Source organism: Spermophilus citellus (assembly GCF_964194105.1).
Source record: "Spermophilus citellus genome assembly, chromosome: 17".
Taxonomy (NCBI): Eukaryota; Metazoa; Chordata; class Mammalia; order Rodentia; family Sciuridae; genus Spermophilus; species Spermophilus citellus.
In genome coordinates this window covers 25,345,595-25,358,533 of record NC_138199.1, presented here as the reverse complement: position 1 = coordinate 25,358,533, position 12,939 = coordinate 25,345,595, and the positions used below count along the sequence as shown (strand labels likewise).

Below are 12,939 nucleotides of genomic sequence, written 5' to 3'. Positions count from 1 at the left end.
GAGAAGAGAAGAGAAGAGAAGAGAAGAGAAGAGAAGAGAAGAGAAGAGAAGAGAAGAGAAGAGAAGAGAAGAGAAGAGAAGAGAAGAGAAGAGAAGAGAAGAGAAGAGGCGAGGCTATTCCATGCCAAAAGGGGCACTGAATTTATTATATTCAACCCACACATTCCTTCCCTTACCAAGGCTCCCCTTTCCTGAACCAATCATCCAGATTCAAGGTTAGTCATCAACCATTCCTTTTTTTTTTTAAATATTTTTTAGTTGTCAATGGACATTTATTTATTTATGTGGTACTGAGAATTGAACCCATTGCCTAATACATGCTAGTCAAGCGTTCTACCACTGAGCCACAACCCCAGTCCTCAACCATTCCTTTTATCTGCCCATTCAGTGTAAATATCCATCTTGTTACTTGCCCGACATCCTTCCCTTCCTTTCAAAACATCACTATAGGTTTTATCTTAAAATAAAACTATTCCCACTGTCTTCTACTCATATTAAAGGTGGTCTTCTGCATTTACTGTAAGGATGTTTTTTGAGGATATTGTGAGGGAGGGCATTCAGGAGGAATAATTCTGATTTTAGTAATATTTAGGCTTTCTCAGAGAATGTAGTTTATTTTGTATCTTATCCACACCATGAATTGTGTAATCGATTAAATCTGCCTCTGCAGTCTGGCTGTGAGAAAGCTTAGAAGAGCCTATTTACACCAGCAATATGTCCACAGAATTACTTGGCATGTATTTTTTATAATCCTAACAAATACTTTGACTCATTTTTTTTGCCTTTTGTTCTCATTTCTAATTGCTGTCAATTTGTTTGAATTTACTTATTCAAAAATTATTTATTGATAGTATGTGTCAGGTTTGGGAATACAGCAATAAAGAAGATACACAAACAAATACATATTAACTGGTGATTACTTCCTAATAAAAAAATGTACACAGGGTAAGGGAAAAGATAATGACATGGGTGCATGATAGTAGTTTACAAAATCTTTAAAGTGGGAGCACATAGGGATATTGACATATTCCAAGAATTCCTAATAAGCTACCATAAAACACTTTCAGAATAAGATGGGAAAAACAACAGCTCAACAACTCACCAAACAAACAAACAAACAAAAAAAAAACTTAAGCAACACTTTTAGCAAAGCATACCCTCTATTCAAAAATCTTTCTAGATGATGATAGTTGTACAATGTGATGTTTAATGTGCCACTGAACTGCACACTTACAAAGTATTCATAATTATGTAAATTTATCATAAAATTATGTAATTTTATCATAATTTTTAAAAGCCTTTTAGATTCTGTCAAATTCCTCAGACAGACCCTTCTCCAAAAATTTTTTTATTCTAATGTGTTATATGACAGCAGAATGCATTACAATTCATATTACACATAGAACATAATTTTTCATATCTCTGGTTGTATACACTTCCAAAATCTTAATTACACTTCAATCCTTATCCTCTCCTCTGAATTATTGATACCCTGAAAACATTCTGAGCTTATGAATCCCTTCATTCCTTCCTTACTTAGGCTTTAGCGACTCTCATCTTTCACTCCAGGTTTTCTCCTTCCTCCCTGAACATCTTTTCAGTGTTTAAAGGTTCATTTTCCTTGTCTTCTATTTGTTCAACAATCTTCCTCCAGGCACTTACACTCAAAGACTTCAAAAATTCTACCTTCTGTATAGGATAACTTCCAACTTTATCTTTCAAAAGCCCTAAAAATCATTTCCCAGTAGTGATTGTCTTACCAGAAACTCAACCTAAATCATCCTCCCCTTTAAACCTGTTATTCAATTTCACTCTTTTTAAGAGTTTTTTTTTAAGTTTTTTCTTTTTTTTATATATTTTATTTTATTTTATTGTTGGTCGTTCAAAACATTACAAAGTTCTTAATATATCATATTTCACAATTTGATTCAAGTGGGTTATGAACTCCCATTTTTACCCCGTATACCGATTGCTGTATCACATCAGTTACACTTCCATTGATTTACATCTTGCCATTCTAGTGTTTTTTAAGTTTTTTTATTTTTAGTTGTAAGATGGACACACTACCTTTATTTTTTTTTTCATGTGGTGCTGGGGATCGAACTCAGTGCCTCATGCATGCTAGGCAAGTGCTCTGCCACTGAGCCACAACTCCAGCCCCTCAATTTCACTCTTTTTCAATTATTTCCCTTCAGTCACCCAACCTTGAATCTGGCAATCATTACCTGCTGATCGCTTCCTTATACCCTATATCCACACCTATTGATGCTTGTTCTCCAAGTGTCTTCCCTAACAATCCATCCTACAAATGGCCACTAGAATAACCTTTACTAGACATAGTTTCAGTAATTAACACAGTATTCAAAGTCCTCTAAGAGCTGCCTTCAAAATATAACATCCTTTTCATCTTATCTCTTTTTGTATACATTTCCCCATTTCTGAACATACACACAATAGTACTCGGTAGCTCAGAAGCAGAATGCTCCTAGGTTTAATCACTAGTATCAAAAAAGAAAAAGGAAAAGACTCATCAGGGAAAGGCAAATCAAAACCACAATGAGATATCATTTCGCACCCATTAAGATGATTATTATTAAACATACACACACAGAAGTTAACAAGCATTGACAAAATGTAGAGAAACTGAAAGCCTTATATACTAATGATGGCAATATAAAATGCTGCAGCAATTGTGGAAGGCAGTCCAATATATCCTCAAAAAAATTAAACACAGAATTAATTACCTACCATATGATCGTGCAATTCCAATCAGGTTATATATTCAAAATAATTAAAAGCAGGGGCTCAAACAGATATTTGTACAACTATGTTCACAACAACATTAGTAACAGCAGCCAAAATGTAGAAACAACACAAGCACCATTAACAAATGAATGGATAAACTAAATATAATATATACATACAATGGAATACTATTCCAGGTTTTAAAAGGGATGAAATATGATACATTCTACAACATGGATGAAGTTAGGTAACAGAAAGACACAAAAGGACAAATATTATATGTTTCTACTTACACAAAGTACCCAACAGTAATCAAATTCATAAAGATAGGAAATAGAATGGGAGTTGCCAGGGACTGAGGATAGAGGAAGATGGAGAGTTATTATTTTATGGGTACAGAGTTTCATGAGGATCATGAAAAAGTTCTGGAAGAATAGTGGTGACAGCTGTACAAAAATGTGGATGAACTTAATGCCACTGAACCATACATTTAAAATAGTAAATTTTATTTTATATGTATCTCATTGTATCTTACTACAACCAAAAAGAATGAATACAACAAGAAAATTAGATAAATGTGGAGCACACTAGATGGAACCGAGTGTCTTTCTACCCCCTTGAACAGCTGATCCCACCCGTAAGCCTTTGATGTGGCCCACACCCAAAGATGACACCATACTACAAATCATAAAATTTCTCAATACTGTATTCAGCAAGCATACCAGCCAAACACACATACACAATGAGACATTTGCCCTCCTTGCCTTAGTATGACCTAGAAAGCCCTTCTCTTTCTTCTGTAGAACCCTTTCTCCTTTGCTTTCTGTGGAGCTTCTCCCTAGATGAAAGGCCCATTTTCGTCTGTGTACAGCGCTAGTACACTAACACTGTCAATCCGCATGTTACACACACAAAGTAACTCCAAATGGATCACAAAAACAAAATTCTTAGTTTAGGAAATGATATGAAATTCCACCAAAGTTGCAAGCCATCATTTCACAAAGTGGTAACTCAAAGCCTGGACTAGAATAATGATGGTCAGTCTGGTTCTCCCCACTGAGAACCAGAATAAGAACCAGCATAAAACAATTAACCAAACTTGTATTATGGATGAATGGAAGAGAGGGAGGCAGGGACACCGGGAGGGGGAGGGAAGAAGTGAACCAAGAAAACCAAGCTAAAAAAAAAATTATTTTATTTATTTTTTTATTTTTTATTCTTTTGGTGGTGGTACAAGGGATTAACCCCAGGGTACTATCACTGAGCAACATCCCCAGCCATTTTTAATTTTTATTTTGAGACAAAGTCTCACTACATTGCTGAGGCTGGCCTCAAACTTTCGATCTTCCTGTCTTAGACTCCTGAGTGACTAGGATTACAGGTGTGCACCACCATGCCCAGATCAAATTAATTTTTTAAGCAAATGTACCATTACAATTATTTTATGTTTTCCAGAATGCTAGTTTTCTGCAAAAGCACTTTTAGTACTTTATGTACACTAAAATCTCTCCCCTGAGTTGAGTGGTTTAGTGGACATAATAAATGTCAAATGAATTATCAGTATTTTGACTAACAAAGATACAGTAATGTCTAAGATTCTGGGATGAATTCTGCACCCTGACTGTGAGACTGAAGGTGCTGAAATAAGATAGTAGGATGCTATCATGCTTGCTTCTTGACTTCCTTATTCATTCTGCTATATCAAAGCTTTGGATTCTGATACAGAACAATTTATTTGTGAGGTACCAAGAACTCATGAGATAACCCTGAAACAGCTTATAGACTTATTCAACCTTTTTTTTTTTTGGGGGGGGGGGTTACAAGGGAATGAACCCAGGGTCACTTTACCAGTGAGCTACATCCTCACATCTTTTTATTTTGAGACAGGGTCTTACTAAATTGCTTAGGGCTTTCCTAAATTGCTGAGACTAGTCTTGAACTTGAGATCCTCTGGTGTCAGCCTCCAGAATCACTAGGATTACAGGAGTATGCCAACTTGTTTTAAAAATCTAAATGAGAAACCAATGTGACTGCCACTTTGATAGACTCTTTCTTGTGCTGCATTACAAATGACAATGAAGACAACACTGCATCAAAACCATGAGAAATGTTTATATAAACAAGCAGCGTAACATACATATTACTTTTTTTTTAAATGCACTATTTTAAAAGGGAGTAAAAAACGCACCAAAACCATAAGTAACTCTATCCGGTAATCAGAGTAAGATTCTTCTCTTTCCACCATAAGTAACCTCTCAGGAAAAGATTTCTAAAATTCAAGAACTTTATAATACATTACAAATTCAAAACATTTTTACAGTTAAGGATTTCAAAGACCATTGAAAATAAGGATCTTTTCAAATAATTGAATCATCTGAGTAATCAATTTCTTTCTTTCCAGTATAACTTTTTTCACTATGTTGCCTAGTACATTGCCATTTAGGCATTTTGTTTTTTTAAGGTGTGGGTTTTTTTAAAAAAGCATTTAAGGGCTGGGGATGTGGCTCAAGCGGTGGCGCGCTCGCCTGGAGGCATGCCTGCGGCCCAAGTTTGATCCTCAGCACCACATACAAAAACAAAGATGTTGTGTCCACCGAAAACTAAAAAATAAATATTAAAAAAAACTCTCTCTCTCTCTCTCTCTTAAAAAAAAAGCATTTAAATATGTTGCTACTTATAAATAATCTAAATGTTACTAAAGTTTCCTTAGTCACTAAGTAAATTAATCTCCCCCTCCTTAACTATAACTAGTAGAAGTTTCTAATGGGATTATGCCAAAGGTGAGAAATTCCTCCTGACTCATCAGGAGAAAACTTAAGTCTTAACCCCTTTCAGTGGAAAGACTAGTTTGGTCAGGTTACCCAGAGCAATGAGTTATATCTCATCTCTACAAAGTTTTACTCATTATAAAATACTTTCATTGAGGTATCTAATAATTTAGCACCTTCTATGGTACAAGGCAAGCGACTGGTCATATAGAGGCTGCAATAATCCAAAATCTAAATTATCATTTATCATTAATTATCATTTGGATTTTCTTTCTTTTTGTCTTTTAGTACCAGGGATTGAACCCAAGGGTGCTTTGCCACTGAACCACATCCTTAACTCTTTTATTTTGAGTCAGGGTCTCTTCAGGTTGCTGAGGCTGGTCTTTAACTTGGGATCCTCAGGCCTAAGCCTCTGGAGCTGCTGGGCATAATGGATTTTCTAAACAAGCCAAAGGCCAATTTGTAAAGCAGATGCCGTCAACTTTCTCAAACAAACTTTTCCATAACCCCTACACCTTCAAATTCAAAGCTATCTTTAAAATATTCACTGTGTTATCTAATTTTAGGAATGAGAACCATCTTTCTAAATCATCTACAGAAAACACAAGAGGTGGCAGGGTGGCCAAAGCTGTCATCCCAGTAATCAAGGAGAAATGCAAAAGAATAGTCAAAGAAATTTAAGGAGACCCTGACACAAAATAAAAAATAAAATGGGGCTGAGGCTATAATTCAGTGGTAAAGTGCCCCCTTGGTTAAATCCCCAGGAAGGGAGGAAGGAGGGAAGAAAAAGGAAAGAAAGGAGAGAGAAAAAAGAAAATGCTGGAAAGCCAAATTGATTAGATGATTTAAAAGATAAAAATCCCACATGTAAAAACAGACATAAAAAATGAAAAAAGGCATGGTGGCACATGCCTATGATCCCAACAGCTCCAGAGGCTAAGGCAGGAGGATAGAGAATTCAAAGCCAGCCTCAGCAACTCAGCTAGACCCTGTCTCTAAATAAAATACAAAAAAGGGCTGGGGTGTAGCTCAGTGGTTAAGTGCCCTGATTTCAATCCCCAGTAACACACACACACACACACACACACACACACACACACACCAAAAAAAAAAAAAAAACTAAAAGTCAGCTGGAGTCTAATGTACAGGCCTGTAATTCTGACTACTTGGGAAACTGAGACAAGAGGATCACAAGTCTGAAGCCAGCCTCCTCAATTTATCTAGATCCTATCTCAAAATAAAACAATAATAAGAAAGCAGTTCAGTGGCAGAGTGCTTGCCTAGCATGCATGAGCATAATGTCAAAGGTCCAAACCCATCTCCCTCCAAAAATCGAAAAGGCAAGAACTAAGAATTTAGCTAAGTTGTAAGGTATCTGCCTAGCATGCACAAGTCCCTTCTTTGGATACCTAAGTACCATCAAAAAAGGAGGTGGTGGTGAAGGAGAAGAAGAAAAGGCAAATTATGCTCTTACAAACCCTTAAAACACTCAAAATGGTAAAAATCTTTTGGTAATTTTCTTTAAAAACTTTCTTTTTCTTTATTGTTTTCTGATACTGTGGGTTGAACCCAGGGGCACTTAACTACTGAGCGACATCCCCCAGCCTTTTTTATTTTTTGAGACAGGGACTTGCTAAGTTGCTTAGGGCCCTGCTAAATTGCTGAGGCTGGCTTTGAACTTGCAGTCCTCATGCCTCAGTCTCCCAAGTCGCTGGGACAACAGGCATGTACCTCCACATCCAGCTCTTATTTTCTTTTTACCTAACAGAATCAAATACTTTTTTTTAAAGTTCTCAATAATGCTAAGAATTTAGTATAAAGTGGCATTTTACTACAATAATGGTTGATTCCATCAAATTAGCAAGTCTTTTCTAGAAAGCAATCAGTGATATTTATTAAGAAATTCAAAGAATGCTTATCTTCTTTGATTCAACAATAACTACTACTGAAAATTTATCCTGAGAGAAATAATCAACTATTACACAAAACTGTTTTTCATAGGAAAAATCTGCAGTTATTTAAGTAATTTATAATTTTAAAAATGTAAAAGTTGAAATAAGAATGCTATACATCTATTTTAAATTACTTTGAGCCAGGTGGCACACGCCTGTAATCCCAGCAGGCTTGGGAGGCTGAGACAAGAGAATCAAAAGAGTTCAAACCAGCCTCAGCAACTTAGCAAACACTAAGCAACTCACTGAGACCCTGTCTCTAATAAAATACAAAATAGTGGTTGAGTGCCCCTGAGTTCAATTCCCAGTACAAAAAAAAAAATTTTTTTTTTTGGAAAGAGTATCTGATGACATGCGAAAATTTTACAATTTCTTAAAAAGATAAAATAGTGTAAATATATTTCAGTCTGAAAAAACAAATACTGTAGGTAGTTTAAAGAACAAAAAGAGGGGGAGCTTTGGCCTAAACTACTAGTTTGTCTTCAAGTTCAAACTGCTAATATAAGTTCATGTGTATACCACTTCTTCCCACTAAAAACCTAAGTAAATAAATTTTTAAAAAACATTTAAAATAATTTTTACTATAAATTTTTTTTTAAAAAAATACTAGGTAATTTGCCCATGGTTCTGAAAGATGGAGACAGATGGAAGAATGTGAACTGATAAGCAGAGTGGAGGGAGCAGAAGAGCAGAATACTCACAGAGGGACTGCAGCGAAGGCTAATCTTCTGGGTAGAACCCCAGAGAGGCGCCAGGTCAGTGACTGCCGAACGAGGAAGGTCAGTAGTGAGAAGTGGGACTGAAAACATCTGTCATAGCAAGAAGTCAACAGAGAATGTCTAAAGTTGATAAACCAAAAAAATAAACACTATCAGCATATTATTTAGAAGCATGGAGTTAAGCCCCCAGGAGATCTGAACCAAAAAGGTTTTTTAAAAGCAGCTGCTTCTGGGGAATGGGGCTCTTTATTATTAGGCCTTTTGATTTATGGGTATTTGATTATTTGACTTTTTAAAGCTAGATATACACAGAAAACTGATTTTTAATTTTTTATTCTTTGGTTACATTTTGTTCGTTTTCCATTAAAGGCACAACTCAAGAATTTGTTCTCTTACTGTTAAATGAGAGACTGTATCTCATTTGGCAGTGTTTTTCAACTATAAGTTGTGCAGTCATGAAACAGATCTACTGGGATTTAACTAGCATTTCATTTTACTAAGAGAAAAATAAAGATATTGTTGGTAAAGCTTTCATTTCAGTTACAGACGTTTATTTAAATGTGTGCACTGAAGTGCTTTGTCAAATCTTATTGAGTCTGTTTCTCAACCTAGCAGTGAAAGTAACCTTGTAAAAAATGTAAATTCCAATCATGTTGCGTATTTCTTCTCTGTGATGGCCCACAAGGCTCTTCAAAGTTAACAGCACCTCTCTCCAATTTTCTGATTCTGGGCTTAAGCTAAGGGCTCGTCACCTTCCTTCAAAATTCAAGTAAGTCCCCACTTCAGGGCCTTGGTGCTTATTCATTCCCTCACCTAATGCAATTCCTCAAATCCTTACAAGCTCCCTATTTTATTCCCTTTCCATTTTACTTTCCATATAGTATTAATTTTGTCTAACTTCCCAACTTTAACTAGATCATGCAAGCTCTGGAAGGGCCTAGATTTTTGTTTGTTTACTGATATCATCCCATGACTTATTATAGTCTGATAGTAAGTATTAGTTGAATTAATGGATTAGTTGAAAATACATACCACCTTAGGAAACCAAATTATTGACAATCAAGCAAAACAGTTTAATTGACAATCAAGCAAAACAACTTTAATTTTTGAGGATAAGCTCTGAACTATAAATTCCAGCTGTTCACAATATGGAATAAGCACATCCTGAATATGTAAGACTATTGAAATAACCTTGTTAACATTAATAATGGCTCACATAAAGAATACTTGTATCCTAGCCATCATTTAAAAAAAGAAAGAAAAAAAAGAAAAGAAAAATTCATGGGAGAACCTGTTCCCTAAACAGGTAAGCTACTTTAAAGTACAGAATTTTTACAGCTTTTTTTTATAGATCACAGTGAAAGTCTCACTCTCGGTAATCACAATTTGCTTATAGTCACAGTTTTCACTATTTCCTTCAACCCTGAATGAAGATCATGGGTCATTGATTACCTTCATTTCTTCAGAATAAGACAAAGAACATCGGCATTCAGCATAAATTCATGAAGAAAATCTTTTCATTGTGGTACACATGGATGGCAAAGAATCTGTGATTCATGGTTTCCAGGAATTTTTCTCTATTCCACATTGTAACTTACTGAATAAAAGATAGCCTCAACAGATTTTCAATGATTAACAGGGGAAAAGTCATTGAACACTTCTTTCCCATGCACAGAAGCATATGGCAAAAACAGATTCCAAAAGGTACAAAAGAAGTTTATCCAACTGTCAAAAAAAGAAAAAGGACATTTAAAGCCTGAAAAAAAAAAAAAAAGAGGCTTTTCCAGATCTCACGCCATTAATAAAACACAACAGCTAACAGCATGTGATAAAACCATTTACCAATCACTTGTTTTGTGTTCTTGGGAGATGAATATTGATAGTAGTTGCTTTGCAACTGTTTTTAACCCATTGTTAACTGTTTTTAACAATGTGGTTTTACCTGTTTCTACTGTAAGAAGTAAAAGGCTTTTTTAAAAGGAGGGAAGTAAATGAGACAAGTTGAAAGGGCAGCTCACAGACATAAATAAATAAAACTGAATGAAGTACTGAAGTCATAGAAAAATGAAAACCACATTAGATATAAGAAGCAGGAGACTTGATATTGATGAAAACAAATTTATGACATCAAAGATAATGGAGAGCATTATATAGAGCACAATAGAAAAGAACAAAGGAACATTTTTTAAAATGAAATGGAAGACAGGAAATGAAGATGAACAATAATAAAACTGATTTTTGTTGAAGAAAAATAAAAACAAAAGCATATTAAAATATATATAAGAAAGTATCCCTGAGTCCACAGTTTAAATGGCTTACCATGTAACAGGAAAATGTAATAGAGAATCACACCAAGACCGAGATATATCCTGATGAAGTTACTGAACTTCAAGGATAAAGAAAGAATTCTACCAATACCCAGGCAGAAGTAGGTCACCTACAAAGGGAAAAAAACAGTCAGGCTGGCCCCAGACTTCACTAGAATAACCCTAGATGCCAGAAGATAAGGAAACAATGTCTACTGAGTATTAAGGGAAACCTTTCTCAAAAATTCTGTAACCAGCCAAAACATCATTTCACTTTTGAAAGTCACTGGCAGATATTTTCAAACAAAGAACTTGTAACAATACATCATAGATGCAACCACTTCTGAAAAATCTATTTTGTAAATATAATAAGATTTAAGTACATTACAGCTATAGATTTATAACCACAGAATTACAAACTACCTTATTTCTTCATCTGTTCTAAAACATACTTTTTTCACAATTTAATATATCTGAAATCAGCATGTACATTACAACTGAAGATGTATTATAATTTCTTTGACATTTAACCGTATTAGTGGCATACAAAATAACTAACCATAGAACAAATCAATAATACCTTAAGGGGCTGAGGATGTGGCTCAAGTGGTAGCGCGCTCGCCTGGCATGCGTGCGGCCCGGGTTCGATCCTCAGCACCACATACAAACAAAGATGTTGTGTCCGCCAAAAACTAAAAAATAAATATTAAAAATTCTCTCTCTCTCTTTAAAAAAAAAAAATGATACCTTAAGAATAATGAGGCTGGGTTTGTGGCTCAGCGGTAGAGTGCTCGCCTCACATGTGCAAGGCCATGGATTCAATCCTCAGTACCACATAAAAATAAATAAATAAAACAAAGGTATGGTTTTTTAAAAAAAAAAGAAAGGATAGAAATTGATATGGAGCTTGAAAACAAGCAGGATTGCCTATTCTCATATCCAGCAAGCAGATTTAAAAAAAAAAAAAAAGACAATGAAACACAGTACGTAACTTCCAAAATAAGAGAAAAAATAAAACAAACCATGTAGTTTAAAAGAAGAAAAAGAAAATCAAGCAAAAAGACAAGTAACAGCAACAGCAAAAATAGACTAATATAACAGAAATAAAACCAAATATACAACATTAATGTAAATGATTAGTAGCATCTCAAATTGGGTCCAAAAGACTAACCTTGATCCAACTACATGAGATCTACAAGAGATAAACCTAAAATAGAGACTTTGAGAAGTTAAAAGTAAAAGGTTAGACAAAAATATACCAGGCAAGTATAAACACCTTTTTAAAATCCACTGAATTCAAAATGAAAGAACATTTATAAAGGAGGCATAAAGAAGGTCACTTTTTATAATGATCAAGATCATAAAAGATACAATGTTTATAAGCCTATGTATATCAAAATCTTCATAACATGTAGTTGGGGCCAAAACTTTTTTTTTTAATTAATTTTTTTTTGAGAGAGAGAGAGAGAGAGAGAGAGGGAGGGAGGGAGGGAGGGAGGGAGAGAGAGAATTTTTTAATATTTATTTTTTTTTAATTTTCGGCGAACACAACATCTTTGTATGTGGTGCTGAGGATCGAACCCGGGCCGCATGCACGCCAGGCGAGCGCGCTACCGCTTGAGCCACATCCCCAGACCCCAAAACTTTTTAATACAAGAAAAACCTTTGGATAGAAATTTTTTAAAAGACGACAATCACCATTTCAATCCTGAAAGATCAAATAAACCAAATGATAAAACAGCTGGACATATGATGAGAAGAGACCAAATCTACGGAAGAGTTACAAAAATTGATTATCTATTTAGACCACGGACACCTCAAAAATTCAAAAAGGAAAAATAGTCTTGACCACAATCTGACAATGAAGCAATTATACTACTTCCCTTAATGTGGTAAACTTGATGATTTTGTAATCATTCTTTAAATTATCAAAGATGGAAATCAAAATCAATAATTATCTAAAAAATAAATAATTATAAAAACCACCTATAGGGCTGGGGTTGTAGCTCAGTGGTAAAGTGCTTGCCTCACATGTATGAGGCCCTGGGTTCGATCCTCAGCACCGAATAAAAATAAATAAAAATAAAGATATTGTGTCCATCTACAATTAAAAAAATTTTTTTCAACCAACCTATATAAAAATCTTTATTTGGTACACAAATAAATCTCTATTTGGAGGACATTTCATAACCTAAAACTTTCAACTGATCATGAATTAAAATTAAATGTAGTAAGCCAGATACAGTGGTGCACGCCTGTAATCCCAGCAGCTAAGGCTGAGGCAGGAGGATTTCGAGTTCAAAACCAGTCTCAGCAATATGGAGGCACTAAGCAAGTCAGTGAGACCCTATCTCTAAATTAGATACAAAATAGGGCTGGGGATGTGGCTCAGTGGTTGAGTGCCCCTGAGTTCAATCCCCAGTATGTACATACTTACATACATACATAC

At 35.0% G+C, this 12,939-nt stretch overlaps 1 protein-coding gene across 4 annotated transcripts in view; it reads right to left on the bottom strand.

Moving 5' to 3' along the window:
• Nucleotides 1-12,939, bottom strand: part of UBE2G1 (ubiquitin conjugating enzyme E2 G1) — a 96,584-nt gene that overhangs the window by 45,789 nt on the left and 37,856 nt on the right. Inside the window, exons 2-3 of one of the 4 annotated variants that reach the window (XM_081272935.1) lie at nt 11,071-11,182; nt 10,504-10,621 (exon numbers count right to left, since the gene is read on the bottom strand). The exons of 2 other annotated variants lie outside the window; for them this stretch is intronic. In XM_081272935.1, the coding sequence (XP_081129061.1) occupies nt 10,504-10,621; nt 11,071-11,182 (230 nt within the window). The remainder of the gene's footprint in view (nt 1-10,503; nt 10,622-11,070; nt 11,183-12,939) is intronic. One more of the 4 variants, XM_081272936.1, reaches the window with a different exon arrangement.